Source organism: Numida meleagris, chromosome 1, assembly GCF_002078875.1.
Source record: "Numida meleagris isolate 19003 breed g44 Domestic line chromosome 1, NumMel1.0, whole genome shotgun sequence".
NCBI lineage: Eukaryota > Metazoa > Chordata > Aves > Galliformes > Numididae > Numida > Numida meleagris.
Window position 1 is genome coordinate 193,278,672 of NC_034409.1, and position 12,684 is coordinate 193,291,355.

The 12,684-nt window shown below is 52.1% G+C and overlaps 1 protein-coding gene across 1 annotated transcript in view; it reads right to left on the bottom strand.

The window, feature by feature from the left end:
- The window catches only part of FCHSD2 (FCH and double SH3 domains 2), a gene marked incomplete in the record, with an annotated part of 145,413 nt that overhangs the window by 51,182 nt on the left and 81,547 nt on the right, over positions 1–12,684 (bottom strand). Inside the window, 1 exon segment of the mRNA XM_021384110.1 lies at positions 11,241–11,369. Coding sequence (XP_021239785.1) covers positions 11,241–11,369 — 129 coding nt within the window.

Below are 12,684 nucleotides of genomic sequence, written 5' to 3' on the forward strand. Positions count from 1 at the left end.
TTAGAGGTTTCTCCCAACTTAGACCTTATTGTGCCTTCAGAAGATGGTCCCATTACAACTCACTTTGTAAGCTGCTTCTCATCCATGAAGACAATAAAATCCATAGCAAGAATATACTTCCTCAATCCACGTCCTTTCTCCCATTCCTACAGGCTTCAGCACAGGCTTAGGACCAGCTGACTGCCAACACGAGCTGTGATGCACCCAGTGAGCCCTTTTAAGCTGCAAGCTACATTGGTTAAGTTGCTGGGAGAGGCCAACAATTCGTATTTGGCGAAGCTGCAATTCTTCAGACCTTAGGGCTGTGCTTCACTTCACCCAACCGAGCACGCCAACACTTCCAGTACCAACTCCAGCATCGCTTTGCTGCTAAGGAACCACACTGGGACATTAGGACAGCTCATTTCGGAGGCAGAACGCCCTACAGACCGCCACTGGGTTTGGATACAGCTTCAGTTTACAGCAGTAAGACCTCATTACTGGAATGGGCTGCCCAGGGAGGTGGTGGAGTCACCGTCCCTGGAGGTGTTCAAGAAACATTGAGATATAGCGTTGAGAGACATGGTTTAGTGGGGTTGTTGGTGGTAGGTGGATGGTTGGACTGGATGATCTTGGAGGTCTTTTCCAACCTTGCTAATTCTATGATTCTATGATTATCAAACAGAACGAAACCTGCAGACGTGTTCGCTTCTACGAGCAGCCCTGGCGCTTTTCACACAGTTCCAACACAAATACATCTCCATTCCAGTAACCCACTGATACACCTGGGTCAAAAAGCAGCTCCTCCCTCGAGTCTCCAGTTCTTTCCGTGAACGCGGAGTTGCTAAGAACACGACAACAACAAAAGCCACCCAACCAAACCCCTATAAACGATGTTTGGGGAGTCTGTCTCCATGGCTTCTAATAGAGGCACGCTGCCTGCCCCCAGCTAAAAACCATGGCCGTGCCCCACGTGCCCCCCAGCCAGAGCAGCCCGGTGTTTCCATCTCTGTGCTGGTTACACAGCAGCTGCTTTCTGGCAGGGGAAGTGTTTGGGGAATTGCACTCACTGTGTTACCTTGTGGCTTCGAAACAAGAGGGCAAACTTCCACCTCCTGCTCAAGAAGGGTATGGCTTTATGACCTTGGACACAAAAAATCTTAAAACCCAACCCGAATCCTAAGCTCTACTTCTAGATAAAGTCTTCAAAAGACAGAAGTCTGAAGGTTTTCTGTTAGCTTGTTAAGCTGGATCTGCCAACAAGACGGCGTGGGCTCCTGCAAAGCATCTCCTTCCCAGCCTTCATTCCGGTGCTGCTTTCCCTGCCCCTCTTCCTTGGTAAGGTTTTGGGCATTTCGGCTTTCCAGTAGCTTTATTTGTTCTGCTGCTTTCCCTTCACCCTTCATCACAAGTTCTCCTTCCTCTTTATTGCTTCCCTTTCGTCCGTCGCTCCCAGCCACTGTTCCTGTTATTTTCTTGTACAAACACGCCTGTGACTCCCACGTAGCCTCCTCTGCAGGAAATACCCCTCAGGAGCAGCACTAAAATCACACTACATTTTTACAGCCGGTCCTTTTTCTATTCTTGCCATCACGACGCCAAAGGAAAACAACCTGACAACGCAGAAGCATCATCAAGAGTTTTATTATCCCACGAAAAAATATTATGGCTTTAACCTCATTATGTAAGTTGCCATGGTTCATATATGTACATAAATGAGTTGCCACAGCTTATGATATATATAAATAAATAATTTATAAGTAAATATATATATATGGGAACTGGGATTGTTCAGTCTGGAGAAGAGGAGCTCAGGGGAGACATTATGGCTCCCTACATCTGCCTGAAGGGAGGTTGTGGCGAGGTGGGGGTCAGCCTCTGCTCCCAGGCAATGGATGAGAGGTGATGGCCCCAGGTGGCACCAGGGGAGATTCAAGTTGGACATTAGCAAAAATTGCTTCTCTGAAAGAGAGGTCAGGCGCTGGAATGGGCTGCCCAGGGAGTGCAGGGGGTCACTGTCCCTGGAGGTGCCCAAGGTGGCACTGAGGGACATGGTTTGGTGGGGTTATATTGGTGGATGGCTGGGCTGGATGATCTTGGAGGTCTTTTCCAACCTTGGTGATTCTGTGATTCTGTATCTTAGCCTTTTCTACACTCTGTCTTCACAGAAGACGCACACTGAGCCCCATGGAAATGAACAGCCTCTCCGGAGCAAAAGCCTCAGCGAGGATTCAGCTTGTGCTTAGTGCACAAGGCGAGACAGAGCTGTCACCAGGCACACGTGGGCCTGGGCTCAGTTCTCCCTCAGAAAAACAGGAAGAGCTCTGACACAGACCCGCTCTTTGCCCCTGGTTGGTGTGGAGATGCTCTCTGATGGGCAATTACAGGGTGCGAGTGGCAGATTTTAAATTGAAAATATCAGATGCTACCATAGTACAACTTACCGTAGGTAAACTCCATTTGCCTGCAACTGTGCAAAAATCTCCTCCAGAGGTGGTGTATTGGCTTTACACAGCAAGGCTTGTAATGGGGGGCTGCAGAGGTGGCCCCTGGGGACAGAGCTCAGCACTGCCCCATGGCTCCAACGGGGACCCAGTGCCGGCAGAGCTGAGCCATGAGCGCTTCCAGTTTGCTTTTAGCTCTCATCTGTTAGCAACAGGCAATAAATTACATTAATCTCCCTCTGCTGAGTCTGTTTTGCCTGTGGCAGTCACTGGTGAGCCATCTCCCTGCCCTTATCCCAACCCCTGAGCGACTGCAGCAGGGTGAGAGCAGGGCAGGTGGCTTGCAGCCGGAAGCCTTCCCCGTGCATGTTTACCCAGGCAGAATATAAATGCTCAACCCCGCAGTTAGCACGTACTGGAGAGAACAGCTATTGGGAGCTGCCGCTCTCCAAAGCAGCACCCGGGTAGCAATCCGTAAGGGCGATGTGTGAGCATTTAAAGGAAAGCCTACATAAGAGGGCACCGTTTTGCATTAATTATGCAGCAACGGATGTGGATACATCATCACCTTGCAAGCGGGGCCTTATTATCGCAATTAACTTCCCCACGGTTGGAAGATCTCTGCGCACACGTGCCCACGGGCCGATGCCCTTGGAAGGGAAAGCAGCGTGGCAGCAGACACTGGGAAGCCCGGTCAGCATGGCCTGGAATCCCATCACCGTCTGCTGCGCAGCTGCCCCTTCTCATCCCTCATTCATAGGAATGAACAGGAGAAAGCAACGCACGCTCACTGACTGTCCCTGCAGGAAAGCTCCCGTGCCCATCTGATACCAGAGATAAGGCAATCTACGCCTGGCTTAATTGTAATTACAAAATATTTGTGGCTGGCAGTTGGCAGGAGCAGGAAGTGAAACAATAGCTCTTTCACTTCCATCAATTCCCTCCGAGCTGGAGCTGTGCAGGAGCTCAGCAGAACAGCTAGCGCTGGGCGTGCAGAGCGCATTTACAGGAGGAAACCCAAACCCCTTCTGACATCAGAATTATTTTAGAGAAGCAAATAGCTCCCCGGGTGCTTCTAAATCATTCTAAGAAGCATAAAGCAATCCTGAGTGCGTAACGTGATTTCTCAGCGCGATAACGCGGGCTCGGCTCGTTCTGGAGCCGCAGAGAGAGGCCCCCATGCAAATGTTCCCATTTATTCAGGGCCGCCGTTGTGGGGGTAACATTCCTGAGACAATTTAGGACCTCTCCCTGAGATGTCAACTCGCTTTTCAAGTCCACCAGAGCCACACACGTCCTGTTCATTTCCGGGTATAACCGAAGTATTAACTGGAAGCCACCAAGTCCTCAGCCTTGGGTCACTCCTATGAACATCGCTAGCTGCAGACGATTCCCACTTGTCCACGCAACATCTGGAGTCTGTATTTACATCTGTTATAAACAGTCATTAAAAGTGCCCTCTGAAAGCAGGGGATGACCGTGCTGGAAGCACAGCTGCTGGCTCGGCTTCACTGAAGCTCCCAACAGCGCTGAGCAAGACGAGGTTCATCCAAACACCAACGCTGCAGCGCTGTGTGCTCACACAGCTATTCCAGCAGGGGCTGGAGGCTCGGGGCTCCCGAGCAGATCTGACAGAAGACCTCACTTAATGGAGTCATGGAATAATTCAGATTGGAAGGGAGATACCGGCCCAAGCCCTGCTCAAAGCAGGGCCAAAGAGATCAGGTTGCTCAGGCGTGCGCAGTCAAGTTTTCAGTGTCTCTGTAGTACGGTGCTGCTCCCCGCCTGGATTCCCAGGCCTGTGCTTGGTCACCTTCACAACAAATCTTCCTCTTCCTATTTAATCAGAACTTCCCATTTGCCAACCAGTGTACTGCTGGGTGTTGGGGAAAGGCTGTGACCCAGAGGGTGCTGGGCACGGAGCACAGGGAGCACTCAGACACTGCTCTGACATAGGGCTGGGGCCTGGGCGTGCTGTGTGGGGCTGGGGTGGTGCTCGGTGATCCCTGTGGGTCCTTCCAATTGGGATATCCTACAGCTCTATGGTCCCTTCTCCGAGGCTGAGCCACCCCAGCCGTCATGAGCCTTTCACTCTGAGGATGGTGAGGCACTGGAACAGGTTGCCCAAGGAGGTTGTGGATGCCCCGTCCCTGCAGGCATTCAAGGCCAGGCTGGACGTGGCTCTGGGCAGCCTGGGCTGGTGGTTGGCGACCCTGCACTCAGCAGGGGGTTGAAACCAGATGATCTTTGAGGTCCTGTTCAACCCAGGCCATTCTAGGATTGCATGTTTCTATGCACGGTGCTCACTGGGTGTCCCCTTGCTCACCATGACCAATGTCAATCTGTGTGACCGGCAGCTCGAGCCCTGGCAGCCAGACTGATTTCTCCCCCTCTTAGAACCTTTCAAGACAATCCCTGACAACAGGCAACGGCGTGAGAAAGGCAAACACCACCTGTATTTCTGAAAAGTAATCTATCACCTTAAGAAAGCAGCGCTGTAACATGTCTCGGTGCCACCACCCATACAAAGGGAAGGACCTGTCCAGTGAAATTACGTAAAATTGGTTTCTATTCAAACTGCTGTATCACTTGAGAGCTCTGATCAAGAACCAAAGCCAAATAAAACAACTGCACTTCCTCATGTCAAGCAGACGGGAAAGTACAGAAAAACCAGCCGGCACTCGTAACAATACAGAAGAGCTCACTGAAACCACAAAGGAAAAAACAGCGCAGCACGAAGACCACTGCATGCAGCACACCCTGAAATACAAGCAGCACAGGAAAGCACGAGTTCGCCCCGCCTGCTGTTGCTGCGTGCTCCTTGCTGGACTGAGGGTTTTTTTCCAAAGCTGTTTGTGAAAACGCATTGCTGTCTGTAGACACTTCCATGCAACCACCATCACACCCCACTGCTGCTGTTCGGAGGCTTGAGAATCCAGGATCGTTCGGCTACAACGGCGACTGCACGCGTGGCATCAGCTCTGATGCTCCGGCTGCCCCTGCAGAACACTTCTGAAATCTCAAGGCACGTCGTCTGCCCAGATCTCAGCCCTGAAGCAGCAGGGCTTTGCAGACCACGCTGCGGTGGGCGTGCACGTCTCGCTTCATGACGGCGCTTTGCCGCGGCAAGGAGCGGCGAGCGGCTGGGCGGGCGCTCCCCGCATCTCTCAGGTCTCTATTCTGAGCTCAGTTTCAGTTCCTCTTCTCTCTGCCCCCTCTACAGATAATCAGAGAATCACTTTAAATGCTTCGAGATGCTTCCTTCTTCTTTTTTTTCTTTTCTTTTTTGATTAACGTTTCCTTATTGACCACCGTTACGGGGCCGTGTTCAGAGCCGGTTCGCGAGAGGATCGGCGCTAAAAGCAGAGTACTGCAAGAAGACAAAGAGAGGCAGCAGCCAGCCCAGAGCTTCCCTCAGCTGCCATCCCCTCCTCGTGACCTCAGTGCAGCCCAGCAGCACCAGGGCACTCGGGCCGGGCCGGCCGTGCACCAGCAGGAAGCAGGCAAAGAGCAAACTATGCTGTGAACCCATCGACTCCCTTTTTTCTCTTGTTTTTCAGTGTCTCTACAGACACCCCAACACAGAGCTCGGCTGGAAGGTTTGTGGCATCATGTGGCTTCACTCCTGATGTAAAGGTGTGCGAAGTGTGTTTTGGCAAGAGTGGACACTTCCAGGAAGTGACCAGGGCTTTTGAGCTGAAAGGTCACACTGCTGGCGTATATCGCTTCTCCTTCTCTAATGACTCAAGGCGGATGGCAACTGTTTCCAAGGATGGGACTTGGAAGTTCTGGGACACAGATGTGGAATATAAGAAGCTCGGTGACACGGGAAGAGCGGTGCAGCCGCGCGGAGGCACGGGATGCGAGCCCTGCACACGACGGACAGCTACAGAAAAAAAAGCGAAAGGATTCCACTCTTCTCTCACGGGAGAGCGGGGGATTGTTCTGCTTCCCATTTACTGGCGCAGTTGGCAAACTGCGTTTAGAAGCCGTTCTCAGCTCTCTCAAAGATGCTGGCAGCGCTTTGCACTTCCTGAGCGCCGCTGCTTCGCTTGTGACGGCCTTTCATCCTCCCCAACGCGGCGCAGCGCGTCGTTTTGTCTCCCCGCGTGCAGGTGGCACGCCACCGCCGCGTCTCCTAACTACTGCAAATGATCAGAAGCTGGATGTCAGCGGGAATTCTGCCAAGGAAAATGTCAGCTCGGTGCCTGTTACAGAAAACAAAGTGACTTGTGATTCGTTTGTCACAGGACGGTACGACAGCGGCAGCTCTGAGTTCCGGAGCCAATGAGCAGGAACGGCGCTGGCTTGCAGCAAACACGGAGCAAGCGAGGGCGTCTCCAGCCCAGCACACTCTTCCCAAGCACCTTGAGCTGCACAGAGCGGCGCTGCCGCTGCAGGAATGTCACCGTCCTGCTCCTTCCCGTGCTCGTCCTCACACAACCACAGCATCATGAAGGTTGGAGAAGACCTCCAAGATCCCCAAGCCCAACCCCAGCCCACCCCACCGTGCCCACTGCCCACGTCCCTCAGTGCCACATCCCCACGGTTCCTGAACACCCACAGGGACGGTGACCCCCCCACTCCCTGGGCAGCCTGTGCCGGTGCCCGACCAACCCGACCCTCCCCTGGCACAACGTGAGGCCATCCCCTCTCGTCCTCTCACTGTCACCCAGGAGCAGAGGCCGACCCCCCCTCGCCACAACCTCCTTCCAGGAGCTGTGGAGCCACGAGGTCTTCCCTGAGCTCCTCTGCCCCACACTGACCCATCCCATCCCCCCAGCCGCTCCCACAGCGCTGTGCTGCAGACTCTTCTCCATCCTGTTTCAGCAGCTGTCACCTGTTAATAGAGGTGTGAACTTTCACTGGGTTTCACTGCTTATAAAGCACCACAAGGAGCTGATGTGCAGGCTGTCTGAAAGCCAAGGGAGCATTAGTGTCATAGAACCACAGAACGGCTGGAGTTGGAAGGGACCCCTCAAGGCCACCTGGTCCCACTCCCTGTAGCAAACAGGGACACCCCCAGCTCCATCAGAGCTCACAGCCCCATCCCCTGACCTCGGGTGTCTGCAGGGCTGGGGCCCCACCACCTCTCTGGGCAACCTGTGCCTCACTGCCCCTATTGTAAACAGCTTTTCCCTTACACTCAGTCTAAACCCCCTCTTTCAGCTGGAACCCACTCCCCCCGTCCTATCACACAGACCCTGCTAAATCGCCCGTCCCCTCCTTCCCACAGCCGCTGTGGATGCTGGAGGCTGCTCCCAGCTCTCCCTGCAGCCTTCCCTGCTCCAGCTGCAGCCTCTCCCCCCGCAGTGCCACGTGCCTGCCCCCAGCTCTCCTCGCACCGGCCACAACCAACCTCTGCTGCAGCACAGCCTGCAGCGGCTCTGCCCACTCACCTGGCTAAGCATTCAGGCGACATATGTGGCAAGGGCATTCCTATCTGCTGGCCACGATAAAGCTGATGGAGTAATTATAAAATCAGAACCCGCTTAAGCATGCATTGAAGCCTTGAAAGACCTCAAGTTTAGGGAGCTCAGAATCACAGGTAATTTAATCCGAGAACAGATGGCAAAGCACAGCGAGCAGCGGGCAGCAGCTCGTGGAAGAGCCCGGTCCAGCTCCAGCTGCAAACGACTGCAGCCCCTTTTCCATTTCTGAACCTTCCATCGTGTTTGGGGAGCTCGGCTGGAGAAACATGGAAAGCTTTGACTCGAGTCCAACCCGCTCCAGAGGGACAGCGTCCCAAGCAGCTGGCATCTCACACCTCAGTGCAATTTAGGGCTGTGTAGGCCAAGGGGGTATAAGATCTGTCTTTGAAACTGGAACAAAAATTACCTTTTTTGTTCAGTCCGTGACACCCCTGCTGTAAACTGTAAACCTGACGCTTCGGGTGAGAATTAGGAAGATGCTGTGGGCAGGGAAGGCGGGGTTTGCTTTTCAAGCCCGGAGGTTCCTATATCAAAGAAGTAATATTCTGAAGAACGATTTAAATGAAGGATTTACCTCCAGCTTACTGAAGAACCGAAATCCAGCCTTCAGATCATTTCCAATGTACATCTCTGCCAGGTACAAAAAGACTTGCCCTGCAGAAAAGGTGAGGTAACGAACCTGATCTCGAACCAAGGAACGAGCACGGGGCTGTGATGGGATCTCAGCGAGCAGGTTGTGCTGCAGAACGTTGCACTCACCCTGCCTGGACAGTGGCTACATCCAGCCAGCTCCTGCTCAAACTGCAGCACCCCATGGCCGGAGAAGCCCTGTGATGGTGGAGGTGCTCCCACCCCACCCCAAATCCCAGCTTACAGAAGTCAGGCCGCTCTCTTCCACACGGGGCAGCTGGTTTTCTAGGTACACTGAGTTGTGCCTTTCGGGGAATGGTCACGAGAGAACAAAAGTGCAAAGCTGAGTATCAGCAAGAAGCCAGTAACCCCCAAAGTGCTGCAGGGCTGACACAATCTGAACAGTGTAAGGAGAAAATAGAAGGTATCCAAAAATACAGACGGCCCTGAGGAGCTCAAGCAGGAGGTGGACTGACTCCATCACAGATAGGACTGATAGCAACGTGGCCACCATAAATACTCCATAAGAAAAAGGTGCATGCTAAAGCCACCCATCTTAACACCCACATCAATGTGGTAAGATGCTCCAGGTGCAGGGGCTGTAACACACCAGGGTCACGCTGCCACCCAAACTGCTACAAAACAGGAACTGTGATGTCAAGACAGAGCTGTAATCACCCTGCAAAAGGCCTCCTCTGCTAAGGATGGTACCTATGGGAGGTGCCAGGAGCACGGCAGGCACAGTCCCCATCCCCTGACCCTTTATCCAGCAGTTCCTTCACAAATGGTAATGGCTACCCTGAGAATACTCTGTATTCTGCAGGCAATGTTTTTTATCTCTAAATGTCAAAATGCCAAAAGCAGTCACAAATTTCTCACGCTGTCTTCTTGCCTGGTCATCCAAAATATCAAGGTCTTACGACGCTTCTTGGTCACATACACAAAATACATGCTCTTACATGGAACAAGTCTGCATCTTCAAATCACCACTGCGCTCTTCAGTTCCTTTTCCACGCTGCCTGTGAAATCACGATGCTAAATAACATCATTATTTCCTCAATCTTTGTAAGAGCAGACTTCAGGAGGAAGAGACAGAGATCACGAAGAAACCAGGACCTTGCTGGCACGTCTCCTCCCACTCCAAAGCCCAGGCATTTCCTTAATCCCACATCTCCCATATCTCTGCATCAGTTTCTGATCTGTGACATCACCCCCTACTCGCAGGAACCCACTTCTTTCACGTCAGCAGAAAACAAGTGGGAAAATCTGCTGAGAGCTCAGGGCAAAGCCAAGGCATGACATGAGTCAGACCACCCCCACCTTTCTGAGGGACGCCTTCCCTCTTCCAACATCACGGTGGGTCATTCCCCACTCGGCCATACCCCACGTGAGTGCTGACCATCCGGGGAACACACATTGCTTGGAGCACAGCTCACTCCTGGAGCCCTGTTTCACGGCTGGGACGCTCCTGTTACTTTCCGTAGGTCCTGAGATTGGAAATGCACCCAGCAGACATCCCAGTGGCACCTCCTGCCTTAGACTTGCCCTCTCCTTCGCCCCGAAGCACGCCCAGCAGGTGCTAACACGGATCTGCAGCAGCTTTGGTGACAGGGCCCCTTGCAAGCAGAACGCTTGCTGGCAACAGCACACATGCAGAGGGATGGCAGTGGCACGACTCCGTTTTCCATTCCTATATTTTTCAGTCCCTGATTTCCTATTTTTTTTCTGATTTAGGGACACACGGTCAGTGGGCACGGTGGGGACGGGCTGGGGTTGGACTTGGGGATCTTAGAGGTTTTTTCCAGCCTTAACCATTCTGTGATTCCACGGCGCTAATTGGGTTACCTGAACTTCAGCTCCATACATTTCTTCTTCCAGTATACAAAAGCATGTTGTTAACACAGGGACTCGCTGCAACCCGCGACCCTTGTCCCAGCTGAGAAAATCTACCCAAAAACTGCAGCTCAGGAAGGTGTTAAATCCTTCAACAACGCAATTTTAAATGCAAATTACAGAGCAGTAAGTTGCTGTGCCTGATTGCATCACCTCAAAGTAGTTTGTAGATAGCAAACCTAAACAACCTTTGACAATGTCAGTGCATGAAATGCATCTACATGAAGTCTCAGTTCGCTTTGTGTAGCTGATACAAGCAATTTTACAACTTATTCCCAACTATCTAGGTTACAAAAATAGAGTGCGTTTCAGAAAATTTAAGAGGGTGTGAAAAACTTGTGAGCAGTTGTAGTTGAACTTCTTCAGCTCCCTGGAGCCCAAGCACCTGCCCAGCTGGGCACAGCAAGCTGCCAAGGGTGGGAAGAGCCACGGTGATGTGACACTCCCTGAGCTCTATGGTCTCCAACCAACAGATTCAACAGCCACGTTTCCACCAGCTACGCCAGAAAGAAAGGCTCTGATCACACACACACCAAGCCCCACCGTGGGATGTGCCACTGAAGAAGTGAAGTGGGGAACTATAAGTCTGAGTTTTAAAAACCTGATGCCTTTATTTCAGCTTTATTTAAAAAAAATAATGAAGTAAATAGGAAAAGAGGCAGCTGCTTAGCCTCGCTACTTGATTACTGTTTCCAAGACTACAGCACACTAGTGCAGAACCCATGGCTCTGCACACATCTGTTGCAGTGTTTGGACAAGCCAGCAGTGCTGTTGCAAAGCAACCCCAAGTTTTGTACACTCTTCATTTTGCTGCCCAGATTTTCGCACTTCCCAACTCCCACGCATAACTGAGCTTCCTTACCTTCATAATGTTCACCAAGTCTGTCTGGTAGTAGCGGTCTTGGTGTGCATTAGCAGCTGCTAGAGTGAGAAGATAATCATTCCTTGCATGGATGGCCTTTGAGTTACACTCCGACCGTCGTGCTTTTAACTGCAACAGGAAACAGAAGTTAAAAGATAGGCACTAATGAGAAGTGAATGACTGAAAAGGTATTAATAGTAGATTAAGATGCATATATATTTATACTAAGATAGCCAAAACTTAAAAGGACTAGTAGCTTAATGTTTTTATTAATGGTAAGGGGATTTACTTTTTGTTTCTCTCACACAGTTTCTAATTTCACACGTGGTTCTTAAAGAACAACAATAATTCCCGCTAAAAGAAAACCTCCCTGCACATTTGGCCATCTGTAATGCTGCACTGAGTGCTGGCAGAGCTGCCTCTGCTCGGATCGCTCCTACCAAGGCCCCTTCCCAAACTCCAGTCATCATCTGCACTGTTTGGTGGGTTAAGAACTGGTTGGCTGGTCGCAGCCAAAGGGTTGTGATCAATGGTTCTGTGTCAGGGTGGAGGCCGGTCACAAGTGGTGTCCCCAAGGCTCAATCTTGGGACTGGTGCTCTTCAACATCTTCATCAATGACATAGACGATGGAATCGAGTGCACCCTCAGCAAGTTTGCAGATGACACCAAGCTGAGTGGTGCAGTTGATCCCATTGGAAGGAAGGGAAGCCATGCAGAGGGACCTGGACAGGCTGGAGAAGTGGGCCCACGAGAACCTAATGAGGTTCAACAAGGACCAGTGCAGGGTGCTGCACTTGGGCTGGGGCAATTCCAGGTATTGATACAAACTGGGAGAAGAACTCCTTGAGAGCAGCCCTGTGAAGAAGGACTTGGGGGTCCTGGTGGACGAGAAGCTGGACATGAGCCAGCAGTGTGTGCTGGCAGCCCGGAAGGCCAACTGTGTTCTGGGCTGCATTGAAAGAGGAGTGGGCAGCAGGGAGAGGGAGGTGGTGGTCCCCCTCTACTCGGCTCTTGTGAGGCCCCATCTGCAGCACTGCGTCCAGGCCGGGGGCCACCAGCACAAGAAAGACACAGAGCTCTTGGAACGAGCTCAGAGGAGGGCGACCAAGATGAGCAGAGGCTGGAGCACCTCTCCTATGAGGAAAGGATGAGGGAACTGGGCTTGTTCAGCTTGGAGAAGAGAAGGCTCCGGGGAGATCTCATTGTGGCCTTCCAGTACTTGAAGGGAGCATACAAACAGGAGGGGAACAATTGTTGATGAGGGTGGATAGTGATAGGACAAGGGGGAATGGTTTTAAACTGAGACAGGGGAGGTTTAGGTTGGATATTAGGAGGAAGTTTTTCACTGCGAGGGTGGTGAGGCACTGGAACAGGTTGCCCAAGGAGGTTGTGGATGCCCCGTCCCTGCAGGCATTCAAGGCCAGGCTGGACGTGGCTCTGGGC